At 42.8% G+C, this 14,737-nt stretch overlaps 1 protein-coding gene across 4 annotated transcripts in view; it reads right to left on the bottom strand.

Annotated features, from left to right (window-relative positions):
* CA7 (carbonic anhydrase 7) overlaps nt 1-14,362 on the bottom strand; it is a 52,099-nt gene extending 37,737 nt beyond the window's left edge. For 3 of the 4 annotated variants that reach the window (XM_033942643.1, XM_033942646.1, XM_033942645.1), the window contains exons 1-2: nt 14,235-14,362; nt 9,066-9,263 (exon numbers count right to left, since the gene is read on the bottom strand). In XM_033942643.1, coding sequence (XP_033798534.1) covers nt 9,066-9,263; nt 14,235-14,361 — 325 coding nt within the window. In that variant the 5' untranslated portion in view covers nt 14,362. Of the gene's footprint in view, nt 1-9,065; nt 9,264-13,964; nt 14,096-14,234 lie in introns of those variants that run through there. The other variant, XM_033942644.1, reaches the window with a different exon arrangement.
* Nucleotides 14,363-14,737: the final 375 nt, after the last annotated feature.

Genomic DNA, 14,737 nt, shown 5'->3' with positions numbered 1-14,737 from the left:
AATGGAAAAAATGTAAAAAGCTGCCATTCTCACAGTAATTCAAAAACGGCTTGACCGATTTGAACGAAACTTGGTATGCAGATCCCTCACTACCTGGGGTGATATGTTCTGGGGGTCTTGCGGCCCACAACTCTATTTTGCTTGCTCAAGGGTGGGTTCACCCAAGAATTTATATGTTCTTGCTCCAGGAGGTGAAACTAAAAATGTTGTTTATAATCACGTTTTGCGTTAGTTGTATTGTATTCATTTTATCAAATATTTCACATTATAATTTGAATATTGTACTTTTTATTAAGCTGTAAAAAAATAATTTCATTCACCACTATAAAGTATCTTTATTTGAATCCATTTACAGTGTTATTGCTATAATTAAATACCCGTGCAACGCCGGGGCATCAGCTAGTTATTAATATTTCTAGAGTGCTACCAGACATATACAGCACTGTACAAAGGAGACAGTCCCTGCTTGAGTGAGCTTATAATCTAAACAATCAAGACAGACAAACAGGATGCCAGGATAAGGGTTATAGTTAGAGGGGATGGTTAGACTGTTGGCTAGAGTGGTGAGCGGAGGGCAGGGGGGAATAGGGCTATGAGTTGAAGGCTATCTTAAAAAGGTGGGTTTTCAGCCTACTTGTAAATAAGGGAAGAGGCTAGGCAGACGGACTCAGGTAGTTTATTCCAGGCATAGGGTACAGTGAGCTGAAAGGAACGAAGTCTGGAATTGGAAGTGGAGGATAAGGGTACAGATGAAAGCAATTTGTCTGAGGAATGGAGCATAAGAATAGCCTTACTGGGTCAGACCAATAAGAACATAACATAAGAACATAAGCATCTGCCGAGTCAGACCATAGGTCCATCGTGCTCAGCAGTCCGCACTTACGGCGGCCCCCCAGGTCCATGACCTGTAGTGTTCTTTCACTTAAAAGACATTTTATCCTTTATAGTACCCCTCTAGCTATACCCCTCAATCCCCTTTTCCTTTAGGAACATGTCCAACCCTTTTTTGAAACCCAAAATCGTACTCTGATCTACCACCTCCTCCGGAAGCGCATTCCAGGTATCCACCACCCGCTGGCTGAAGAAGAACTTCCTAGCATTTGTTCTGAATCTGTCTCCCTTCAATTTTCTTGAGTGCCCTCTTGTTTTTGTTTCCCCCGCCAGTAGAAGAATCTGCCCCTCTCCACCTTCTCTATACCCTTCATGATCTTGTAAGTTTCTATCATGTCCCCTCTAAGTCTCCGTTTTTCCAGAGAAAAGAGCCCCAGTTTCTCCAGCCTCTCAGCATATGAGAGGCCTTCCATCTCATATCTTACCTCATATCTTATCATCTTTGTTGTTCTTCTCTGGACCCTCTCGAGTGTCGCTATATCCTTCTTAAGGTACGGCGACCAGTATTGAACGCAGTATTCCAGATGCGGGCGTACCATCGCCCAATATAGCGGCAGGATAACTTCTTTGGTTCTGATAGTAATTCCTTTTTTAATAATTCCCAACATTCTGTTCGCCTTCTTGGAGGCCGCTGCACATTGTGCTCCCGACTTCATTGATTGGTCCACTAAGACCCCCAAGTCCCTTTCTAGGTTGCTCTTCCCCAATACCATCCCCCCCATCTTGTAGCTGAACATCGGGTTTCCTTTCCCTATGTGCAAGACTTTGCATTTCTCTACATTGAAACACATTTGCCATTTATTTGCCCATTCACTCAGTTTGTTCAAGTCCCTTTGTAGTTCTTAACATTCTTCAACAGTTCTAACTCTACTGGAGAGTTTTGTGTTGTCCGCAAATTTTATGACTTCGCACTTCGTCCCCACTTCCAGGTCATTAATGAATATATTGAACAGCAGTGGTCCCAGCACTGACCCCTGCGGGACACAGCTCGTGACTGCTTCCCAGTCAGAGTAGTGTCCTTTTACTCCTACCCTATGCTTCCTGTCCGCCTCCACCCCATGGTTCCACAGTTTCCTTAGCAGGCGTTCAAGGGGTACCTTGTCGAAGGCTTTTTGAAAGTCCAGATATATGATGTCTATGGGGTCACCTTTGTCCAATTGTTTGTTAATCCCCTCGAAGAAGTGCAATAGGTTCGTTTGGCAGGATCTCCCTTTACAGAAACCATGCCGGCTGGTTCTCATCAGATTATTTCTTTCTATATGTTCATTTATGCTGTCTTTGATTAATGATTCGGCCATCTTTCCCGGGACTGAGGTCAAGTCACCGGTCTGTAGTTCCCCGGGTCACCTCTGGATCCCTTTTTGAAGATAGGTGTAACATTCGCATTCCTCCAGTCCTCCGGGACTACCCCTGTTTTCAAGGATAGGTTGCAGATCTTCTGTAGTAACTCCGCTATTTCATCTCTGAGCTCCTTCAATATTCTTGGGTGGATTCCATCAGGTTCCGGCGATTTGTCAGTTTTTAGTCTATCTATCTGTTTGAGTACGTCCTCGAGGCTCACTTCTATTGATAATAATTTTTCCTCTTGATCCCCCCTGAAGGTTTTTTCCGGTTCTGGCATGTTGGTTCTGTCCTCTTTTGTGAAGACTGACGAGAAGAATGTGTTTAATCTGTCTGCTACCTCCTTTTCCTCCTTTACTACTCCTTTTCTGCCTCCCTCATCCAGGGGTCCCACTTCCTCCCTTGCCGGTTGTTTTCCTTTCACATATCGAAAGAATGGTTTAAAATTTCGTTTGTGAATCGGGCCAGAGGGAAATCTGCTCACTAAGGGGTCACAAACCGATCGGTACCAATCGTGTCCCGACCAGTTTCCGACCATTTTGCGACCCCCGACCCGATTCACTAACCTTCCGATCCGATTTGTACATACAAATGAGGGGAAATGGCATGCAAAATAGGAAGGCAGCGATTCACCAAAGAGAAGAAGGAACACCGACCGGGCCTGCCGATCAAAAAAAGAAGTGACTGCTGAGGACCAGTCGCTCACGTCCTTTCCGACTGTCCTGCTCTCTGCTGCCCTGAAATAAAACATCTCCCTTGTGCAAAAGTGCCATGCTCTCTGCCGCCCTGCTTCTCTGCCTCTCTGCCGCCCTTTGAGCAAGGGTTTTGTTCCTAAAGCCCCCCCCTCCCTTCTTTCCTTCCTTGTTTTCGCTTATGCAGAGAGCAAGCGCACGGGCAGACCATCTACAGGCAAAGAAGATGGTCTGCGCATGTGTCAGGATTGCTCTGAAGGATGGCTCTGGGGTCGCTATGGGGCATGCCTCTGATCGCTGCAATTTGCATGAGGACGCATTGTGAATTGGTTGCCCGGGAAGACTCGGCCACAGATCGCCCCGCAGAGGTGAGCTTAGTGAATGTTTATCGGGAGTGTGCAGCCCATCTCTGGTGAGTGAGATCCTTATTATTGTAGTTTTTGTGATAACAAGAGCATGAATCTGAAGTGGGTGAATCATAGGTGTTCCTAGAATTTAAGTGCACTGTTATAGAATACGCCTGACGAACACACAAGATATATGCAGGGATTTAGGCCTGGTTTTCCTTGGCCTAAAAAGGTACACATAAAGATTGTGATGCAAACTGGTGCTTAAAGCAATTCTAACTTCCTAAGTGAAACCAAAGAAAGACAGGACTGAGTTTTATGTAGTTCAATTTATCCAGTTAACTCAGGCAATTACCATAAGTGCTGCATATTGGCACTTAACCACATCAGTTCTGATTCTACCCCTGGACCACTACAACTTTAGTGGTTAGACTAGAGCAATATTCAGCACTACTAACTGGTTAGTTGCCACTGAATATTAGCAGATAGCTCCACAGAAGTAATAAACCACTTTTGAATATCACCCCTTGGTGTTAATAAGATACTGAACAGGAAAACTATTAGTGGAGAACAGTCAGACAGACACAGTCAATGGTTATATAACTCTCTTTTAGCTAAAAGTGATATAGCAAAGATCATTTAAATCTATGAGGGGCTGCTGAAAAGTTCTCAGCTCAACCAAGAAGAGAATGATGTGGAGCCATGAAACTTCCAAGTTATTCCACACTTTTCTTGACACTTTTTGTTTCAATGAGGCAAATGTATCTACTAAATGGGAAACCAAGCTATTGTGACATCACCGATGCAAATGGCTCGTAGGCATTGGTGGAGTGAGGCATTATGACATCACAATATGGTTTATGGCTTATTGAGGTATATCCCCCCTTTAACAAGGTAGGTTACAATACCACATTCACAATAAGCATTACAAACAGCCACAAGACACACATATATAAATTTCATCAACATATCATACAATTTACCCAATGAAAATGCTCAACACCCATGCTTCATTTCGCAAAAAAGATGTCTCTTCAAAAACAATCACATATTTTTGCTTTCTAATATTCAATGGAATAGCATTCCGCGCATCTGGACCAGAACATTAAAAAGCTCACACTCTTGTGACTTTCAACCTTGCCTGCTGTATAGTAGGAACATATAACTCTCCATCTTGAGCAGAGTGCAAACTATGTGATGGTACATACTCAGATATACAGTTGATCAAATATCTCAGAGCCTTTCCATGAAGGCAAAGACATGGGGGAAGCCACTACTTGCCCTGGATCGGTAGCATGGAATGTTGCTACTCCTTGGGTTTTGGCTAGGTACTACAGACCTGGATTGGTCACTGTGAGAACAGGGCTTGATGGGCCACTGGTCTGACCCAGTAAGGCAGCAGTTTATATCATATTCTAAAATCAATCTTCAACCACGAAAATGTCACATAAATATTAGGAGCTGCTGAAAAGTTCTCAGCCCAACCAAGAAGAGAATGATGTGGAACCATGAAACTTACAAGTTTCATGGCTCCACATCAAATGGGCACAAGTATAGAGAAATGAAGCCATTGTGACATCACCGATGCAGATGGCTCTTAGGCACTGGTGCAATGAGGCATTATGGCATCACAATATGAGGAGCCGCTGAAAAGTTCTCAGCCCAACTAAGTAAAGAATGATGTGGAGCCACAAAACTTCCAAGTTATTCCACACTTTTCTCCACACTTTTTGTTTCAGTGAGGCAAATGCATCTAGTACATGGGCACAAGTATACGGAAACCAAGCCATTGTGACATCACCAATGCAGATGGCTATTAGGCACTGGTGCAATGAGGCATTATGACATCACAATATGAGGAGCAGCTGAAAAGTTCTCAGCCCAACTAAGTAGAGAATGATGTGGAGCCACAAAACTTCCAAGTTATTCCACACTTTTCTTGACACATTTTGTTTCAGTGATATGAAATGAAACAAAAAGTGTCAAGAAAAATGTGGCATAATTTATAAGTTTCATGGCTCCACATCATTCTCTTCTTGGTTGGGCTGAGAACTTTTCAGCAGCTCCTAATATTTATGTGACATTTTCGTGGTTGAAGATTGATTTTAGAATATGATATAAACTGCTGCCTTACTGGGTCAGACCAGTGGCCCATCAAGCCCTGTTCTCACAGTTGGTTGGGCTGAGAACTTTTCAGGGGCCTCTCGTATTTCTTTCCCCTCTCAATGATCACTCTCCAGTTCACTTCTAGATATATAATTATAGAAAACCCACAGTCCTGTAAATACAGAGAAGAATATTGATGATCAACAAAACAGCACCATCTTGAAAATGGAATGATCATTATAACAGAGGGGATTGGGGGCACATTGTAACACGGCAGCACAGCGTCAGACTCTCTGTTTGTTAACTGCTTGTCTATGCAAAATGCTCTAAACAAGATACAACCATTATGACCATACAATCAGTGTAACAAATTTGAATAAATTTGTTTAAAAATCCAAGCAAAAGGGATGGCATAATCCTAATTAAACCAGCAACTAGCAATTAAGGGGTAATTTTATAACAGTCCATCTTAGTGAAAAGTGGATCCATTCATCTTATTACGCGGACTTTGTCATATTTTCAAAGTAAGGGCTAGTGCTTACTTCCACTTTCAACTATGCATGTGTATTTAAATTTATGTACCAGGACGCCTGGAGAGCCGAAAAGGAAACAGCACTGCCATCCATTAGTAGAAACTGCTCCAAAGATCGGAGCCCTTTCCCGGAGTAAGCTTTTTCTGTCCATTTGGGCCTCCTATTTGGACACTTTGTCCCCTATGATAAAAAGCCAGGTGGTCAATCGATTGCGGAAGCCAGTAGTCCCCGTATTGCCAGTGGGTTGAGGGAGGGGTTTCGGGGGTTGGGGGGGACTTGGGTTGGGGTGGGTGGGCGGGTTGCTTTTGGGATTGGATTTGGAGGGATCCAGGCTATCAGAACACAGGCCTGGACTCTCACTGTTTTCTAGGGTCTCTTGTTGGGTGTTTGATCTTTGTTTGTATTGGAAAAATGTGATTCCTATGTCATGCGTGTCTTTTTCTGCTCTTGTGAATAAACAGTTTATACAAAAAAAAAAAATTTATGTATCTGCCATTTGCTGCACATAGGTTTTCCATTAAAAATTAAGCACATAAATTTTAATTTGTCTAAAATATGAACATAAGTGCACATTTCTCCAAAATCTGTATATATATACTATTATTTTAGTACACCTTAAAAATGTTATGTATGCGCTAAATCAATTTAATGCCAAATAACCTATGGTCTACAATTGGGAGGGTTGTTGGGGCTTTGGGGGAGAAGCAGCATTTTTCCTGCACTTGGAGGGGTTGCTGGTGTTTCAGGAGAGTCAGCAGCAGTAAGGAGTGGGCATCCCTCCTGATGATTTTAGGGGTATGTGTTGGGAGTCCTTTGCTGCAGTCAGCTCAGCTGATCATGGCAGGGGTATTTTCCCCCCAATCAGCTGAGCTGCCAGGACTCTCCGAAGCTGTGGCTTCAGGGATCAGCTGATAGCAAGGGATCTCTTGGCAAAGATCGGGAGCTGAGCTGCCTATCTTTATGATCAGGCTAAGGCGCGGATCTCTAGCTGGAACCAGTGACATGGGCGCCGATTACAGAATGGGGGGGGTTAAGAATCTGTCTGTTAGGGCAGATGCGATTCTGTGTAGGACACTGGTACATGATTCTCAGACACCTCTTAGGCGGCTACTGAGACTGGCATCCTATACAGAATCAGCTCCTTGGTGTATTAAAAATATTTTATTTTTATAAATGTGTGAAACAAACTGAAAATACTATTAATTAGAGAAAAAAAGAGCTCAACTCTTAAATGACCTAACATGTTTTGTTCTTTGTACGTCCCTACCAGTCCCTACTTAAGCAGTGTTGATGTCATAATTTTATGTAGGAGACCATAGTTAAAACCCTGAAATTACAAAAATTGCAAAACAGGCAGAGGCAATAATGTTAATAAACCACAAGACAGAAATAATTCTTAACCCAGATTGAGGGTCATCTTTTTAAAAAAATATTCTTTTTCATATTCCCGATCCGCCCCGAAAGGTTTTTTGAGTTTTTTGGAATGTGCTGCTTTGCTGAGGAAGAAAGCGATATTACGTTGTTAGATTACAGAGGAACCTCCTACTCTCTCCCATTGGCGCACGCTAATGATACAGTAGGCATCTATGGAATGTCTTTCATTGGTATCACTGGACACAATGACGGGACGAGTGTTCTGTTCTCAGATGGAGCCTTTTTGGTTAACTTTGACTCAAAAGGCTCATAGTCACTTGATAAATCCATAATTTCTTTACACCATGGCACACTGGAACGTGGCATATTATTGTTTGTTGGTTGGTTAGCATAGTTGGGTGGGTGAAGATTAGGGGGAGGAAGAGTGGGAATGGTATTCCATATAGTTTGTACATTGCTTTGATCAACTGCAAATTGTTTCTGATTTTCTGATTTTGTATGTATTGGAAATTTTCAATAAAGATATAAAAAAAAAAAAAAGAGATAATCTTTAAACTGTGATAGGGACAGACTTGGTATCAGTGAGCTCTTCTATGCTATTTGCTGTTCCACATACAGGTGATATTTTATTCAAGCATGGAAAAGACTGTGTCAGTACCTTCTTGCAATTATTGAACTGTAAACTAAGTTGTTTGTTGTCTCTTCATAGAGCATGTGATGAGCGACTTCTGCTGCTTCTGGCAGTGTTCAAGTGAAAACAACAAAAGCAGCTGAGGAAGGGCAAGGGAGTCCAAAACAGATGGGGTGAATGAGGAGTAGAAAGTGTTAAAGAAGAACTAAATGATTAGGGCGTGGGAGGAGAGTGCACTGGGTACGGAAATAGCATCTGAACTGGAGTTGGGGGCTAAAGAAGGGGCAAAAGAGAAAGTACTGGGAAAGAGAACCCAAAATATCATAGGCAGACCTCAGGTTTAGAGGGGGGGCCTGAGCCCAGAATGGGAGGGCACAAAATGTTGCCCTGCCTCCACATCACTCTCCACCCCTGCCACAACCCCACATACCTGGGTTGGCACTAGTCTCCAAGCCCCACCAGCAGAGGGGCCATCCTCCAGCTGCTGTTTGTTTTCCTGAGTCACCATACCGCCCGCCCTTCTCCCCCCCCCCCCCCAGCTTGGTTTTAGTAAAATTGAGCATACATAAGGGAAGCCCACTCCCTGCACATGCTCAGTTTTCATACATGGGGGGGGGAGGGAACACCTCAGAAAAACAAGCATCAGCTAGAAGAGGGTCCCTCTGCTGGCGGGGCTTGGTAAGTAGCTTTGCTGCAGTGGACTCTGGCTTCCCAGCACAATATGTTGGAGGGCTGAAGTTGTTCCACTTATGGCCATCCTCCCTTGTTGCTTTTTGAAGTAAATTAATGCTCCTCAGCTGTTCTGGGGCCAACAGGTTTGTTTTTCCTATCACTCTGAAGTTCTTGGTGGTATGATCATAGTACTGTCCCGATATACAGTACAAACTGCTATTACAAAGCAGCTCATTCTTGAGCTATAATTATTGCATAGTCCATAGTCTGTTATTGAGAAAGGCATGGGGGAAGCCACTGCTTGCTATTGCTACTCCTTGGGTTTTGGTATTAGTGACCTGGATTGGCCACCATGAGAACGGGCTACTGGGCTTGATGGACCATTGGTCTGACCCAGTAAGGCTATTCTTATGTTCAGTTTCCTGTCTTTAACTCTCCATTCTCCCCCAGCTATAGGTTTGCAGTGAATTCACCTTACCTGTCTTGTCATCACAGTCTTCAAAGTCCACCATGACAGAATGGCCATTGTTGGAGATGGTATGGGATGCGCTTAGTTCATAGGAAACCACCAGTGGGGTCAAGTTGGGGTTATAAGTTGCCTGAGAAGGTACTATGTCAATAGGAGACTGGCGATCCCCTTCTGCAATAGGAAATGACCTGTGCCACTCAGACGGACCTTTGAATAGAGAGGAAGGGGAGTGTTGTGAGTTCAACATGCTTATGAAAAGTAGATTCAAGTAACAGGACTACAAAGAAATACGAATCAGCACTTAGTAGGATGTCTTTTGTATTTCAGACTAACTCCTTCCTGAAGGGATATAAGTGCGTGAAGTTTTTCTTCTTTTCGGAAGTTCCTTCTTCTTTGTCATTCTCACTAGATATTGAGAAATCTGAGCACGCCATATTACCAAGCCTGCAAGATTTCCGGGAAATACTCAGCTACCTTCATTCTCATTTGTAACAAAAAAACAAAAAAAAAAACCCCACAAAATTGTAACATTCCTGGAAATGTCCAGTTAGCTCTTTTGTAATCCTCCTTGAACTGCAAGGTACAGGCGGAATAGAAGTCACCAATGTAATGTAATGTAATGTAATAAACCTGTTTATGCATCATCCCAGGTACCTTCAAAACTGACTACATGCAAAAAGGAAATTTTATTTCAGATAACATGAAGGGGGCCAGAGTAAAGTCAAACTGATTCTTAAAACATCACTATATAGATGAACCATGTTAGCAAGGAAACTGATATGGCATTTTGAACCACACGGGCTTGGTATTTTAAGCTTCATATTCTTGATTTAATCTGCATCTCAAGAGCTACCAGAGGTATGTTTGGATCAGGGGTGGCAACCACAGTCCTCAAGAACCACAACCTAGTAGAGTTTTCAAGATTTCTAAAATGAATATGCTTGAGATTGCATACAATAGAAGTAGTACATGCAAATCAATCTCATGCATATTCATTGTGGAAATGTTGAAAACCCAACTAAGTTTGGCCCTTGAGGGCCATGGTTTCTCACCCACAGTCTGGAGGATCAGGAGTGTCTCTTATCATTAGAGTAGGGAATTCTAAGCATTTTAAAATGAAACTATTACGCCAATAATCTAATTGTCCAAAGACAAGCTATTATTGTTTCAACAAGAGTGTGAAAGTTTATCAAAAATCATACAAGTTTCATTGTCAGCTTGATAAAATAACTTAAATCAGTGGTTCTCAATCCAGATCTCAGGGTACAGCCAGCCAGTCGGGTTTTCAGAATCCCTATAATGAATATGAATGAAATAGATTTACATACCAGGGAGGCAATCCATGCAAATCTCTCTCCTACATATTTATTGTAGATATCTGAAAACCTGGTTGGGTGTGGCCCGAGGATAGGATTGAGAAGCACTGACTTAAATAATACTAACAGATATGAATCTTTTATGCCCCCCCCCCCTATAAATCATTTTATTTAACCACTGTACTCTCTGCTTTATTTCAGATCAGTTATAGATGTGAACAGAAAAGTTGAATTAACACAAGTTTAAAGCATGAAATGTTGCTACTGTTTGGGTTTCTCCCAGGTACTTGTGACCTGGATTGGCCCCTGTTGGAAACAGGATACTGGGCTCATTGGACCATTGATCTAACCCAATATGGCTATTCCTAAGTTCTTATGTAAGCTAGTGAGTATTCACTCAGCTTTGCAGGCTTCACTCCCAGCGACTGAACATGTGCCATATTTCCTAAGGATTCAAAATTCAATTAGCTTTAATTTAATACAAAATTGTATCTATTTGTACAACATACTGTATCATAAAGGTCTATTTTGTGGTTCCAAAATCTACAGTAGGGAGGGGAAGTTTACCGTATAGCTAATAGCTAGCATCCATCACCCTACCCCATCCAAGGTGATTTGTTTAAAGTGGGAGAAAGACCTCACTCAGAAGCCTCACACCAATTATTGATATTTTAGGGGCTTTTCAACTTCAATCATAGATCTTAAAAAAAAAACCACTTCCATAATTTTTATTTTTTTAATTCTTTTATAAGTTTTCCAAAATTTGTCAGAGATCTGCCTTTCACTTTCAGGCTCTATCAGGGGCTCAGCTTTGCCAAGGAATCAAAGTCTGGTAAGTCAGAGTTCTGCAAGATGGCAGAGAGGTACCTGGAGCCCCAGCGAAGGTACCCCTGAGCCCCTTGGTAGAGCTCTGGCCTGTGAGACTGTGATTGATTGGTTGAAAAAGCTGAGTCACTGAAGTCTGGAAGAAAACAAAATGACTCTTTTAGAAAAAAGAATGTTAGAAAATGTATTGATAAAAATTGTGGAGATTTTATTTAAACCTATGATTAAAGTAGAAAACCCCCTATGTCCCAATTATTGGGCAATACAGTATAAGGCTTCTGAGGTGGTTTGCTCTGATGTTCAAATAACATATACACTTCTCCCTCTGTATTCGCAGTGGATGCGTTCCGGATGTAGGCGCGAATATGGATAAACCGTGAATAACTTTTCAATATGTTATTCACGGTTTTAGGGATCTGCCACCATTTTTACTAAAGAAACCGCGAATAACCAGCGATTTCAGGGCAGGCAAGCAATTTGTCAGACAAGCTCTCGTTACCACCCTCTCCCCCAACTATTGAAAGCCAAATGGGTTGGACATTTGCATCCTCGGAACCCTCAGCCTACTGCTACTGAACTGGTACCGGTATAACACTAGAGGAGGGTAGGAAATCCTGCAGCTGCTCACCAGAAAACGGGGGTGGGGGGAGGGGAAAGCGGGAATTAGACACGGCCAATATCGGGCTGAACTGACTTATGAAAATCCTGCAGGAGCATCAACACCGCAGCCGCAAGCACATGGGCACTGAATGGGGGGGGAAAGTTGGCGCTCTTTTGCTATTCTTGTTGTTCTCTTTGTTGTTGGGCTCTTTAGCAAATAAAAGTGGTAAGAGAGGGCGTGAGAGAGGGGCAGAGGGGAGGGAGGAGGTAAAAAAAAACCCAACAACCAACCAATACAAAATAAACCCCAAAACCAAACAATTTGTAAGCGAGAAAGAGGCGGCTAAAGTGCAAGCCCGTCGCCACTGGCTCCTGCTCTATTCAGCCGGACTTCACGACTGACAGACATTATCACCAATAGATATTGAGAGAGGCATGAATGGCGTTCCCCTAGAGCGAATAGAAATTTAGAGGGGGCAGGCAAGCAACCAGGGATTTCAGGGTACTGTACAGAACACTAAACGGAAAAAAATTGAGTGATGACGTTTTGGGGGGGGCAGAGACAGCGAATAATCGAAACCGCGAATAAGGAGGGAGAAGTGTAGTCAAGAACTTTGTTATTCTTTGGTTTCATGCCCAAGAGCAGAAATCCTTTATTTACGTTTTGGATTGGTATTAGCACTATCCATGTGAGCGCATAGAGAGAGCAGACACAGATGACTGTTTCATCGGTTTGTTTGCTCTCTTTGTTTAATTATTTTAACGCGTTTATGTTATTTGTCAGCTGCTTTAAACAATTCTGTTGGGAAGAGCGATGGTAAATGTTGATGCAAAAAAAGATAAGCTGTGATTTCTGTTTTGTAACCCATTCTTAAGTTTGTACAGTACTATTTGCAAGTACTGTATATGGACGGGAAGTGTTTGAAGGACACATTAATTACAAAGGAACCTGAATTAAGCATAGCTGGAAGTGCGATTTAAGTGCAATAGGGAATGCGAATAACACAAAACCTGACCCCTTCCGACACACAAGTTGAGCCCTCTTTTGTCGAGTATTAAATAGCTGCTACAATGAACCTTTTTATATTCAAATGTGTGCAGAATCCGTATAAAGACCTCCACAGCTGCCCAATACAGCAGGTTCCTCCACAGCTGTATTGGGCAGCTGGTTCCCTCCTGTGCTCACCCAGTGTAGTTTTAATTCATTCACCTTTTTTTTTTTGTTACGGTATTTTAATTAAAGCAAACAAGAATTAAGCACCCCCAAAACTGATTTAAAATGCTAAACAATTTGGACTCCCTCAACTGAGCAAAAGGCATATTTGAACCCAACGCCCCATGGGGTTCGGGTCTCTCTGCCCGATGAAGTCCCCCCAGAGGTGACATTTCTGCTCTCTTTACTTTTGAAGGGTTGTGTGCTCTCCTTGGCATGGAAGAGAACTCGCTCCCTTGGGGAGGGGAGGGGTTCAAATCCCTCCCTGGGGTGACAGACAGCACTGTCGTGACATTTTCCTCTGCGGACTACTGCGCCGTCCGTCAGAATCCAGTAAAATGTAGCTTCTCCGCCGAGAATAAAATGCAAATCCTTTCAAAAGTCCCTTACGAGATCGATTTCTGTTAAAGGGCACCTACCTTTGACTCCCTATTCTCTCTGTCATCCAGAAACAGTCCATGATCCCGTATGTGTGTGACAGAAGAAGAATAAGAAAAAGGAGAGATATATAGTAATAATATCAGGATTCACAATGTAAGAGAATCCCAATCAGTTAATATAATTACAAAAATTATTTTAATGAATATGCGTTCAAAATATTATCATGAAATTCATAATGTCAACAGTATATTCAAAATATCAAAAGTATATCAAATAAATAACATGCAATTCATTTGTCTATAACAATGTAATAAACATGTAATGCAATTTTTGTAATTATATTAACTGATTGGGATTCTCTTACATTGTGACAGAAGAAACCCATTTATGGCACTGCTGGAAGAGCCCATGTGATCCAGGTGTTGCAGGCAGGCTACTAGCCAAGTTTCCCGTTCAGAAGCCCTGTTAGCGTCTTTGGTCACTGGGCAGAACGTTCAGCGGTTCTGTGGTTTGATCATTCTTCCTCCCCCCCCCTTCCCCCACCGGGCCAGGAAGAGAGAATAAGGCGCTTACCGTCATCCTCTCCATATCCCCAGCAGTGCTGCCCAGTCATGGTGCGGTCGGAGCTCAGCTCTGGGAATGAAGGCAGCGGACCGCAGCTCTACCTGTCTTTATAATGACCAAAGTCATCCTCTTAAAGGCACAGGTCGGGAAAAACTGCTCAGTCACACGGCGGGGAGGGAAAACGAGTTCCACTAGAAGCCAAAAGTCACCCGATCCGCTCCTCCCCCTCCCCCCCCCCCAGCTCACAGACAGATCTGATCAGCCCCTTGTATACAGTACCTGCGAGAGGACCTGGGGCACCAGCAGCAGGGAAGGCAAAGAGAACAGAGCCAGAGGAATCAGCTGGCAAGGGAGCCCACTCAGCCTGGCACTGTAACTGGGCAGCGCTGCAGAGAAACTGCAGCATCTTTCTCTCATGCCAGCTTTCCAATTTGCATTTTTTTTCAGACATAGTAACACATCAGTGCACCTTACGAGCAATGTAATCCAAATACTTGATGTCTTTCTTTGACCCATACTGTGGGTGTACTCCTGTGACCCGTTCTGGGCTCTTTTGGGAGGAGGGGCTAAAGAAATGAATGAATAAATAAATAAATTATTATTGGAAATAATTTTGTCGCACGAAGCTATTTAAAATGTGCCAGCCTTGTTTGAATTCAGAAAAGTGAAAATGTTCCCCAAAGTGATTTGAAAGGGTGCGAATATAGGGGCAACACCCCTTCCCTTTAGGTTCCACATTACTAATTACACATCTGCTTGGGGAAAGAAACCCCCACTTTATT

The sequence above is a fragment of the Geotrypetes seraphini genome, chromosome 4 (assembly GCF_902459505.1).
Source record: "Geotrypetes seraphini chromosome 4, aGeoSer1.1, whole genome shotgun sequence".
Taxonomy (NCBI): Eukaryota; Metazoa; Chordata; class Amphibia; order Gymnophiona; family Dermophiidae; genus Geotrypetes; species Geotrypetes seraphini.
The sequence above is the reverse complement of the archived record's forward strand: the minus strand, read 5'-3'. Positions and strand labels throughout refer to the sequence as shown.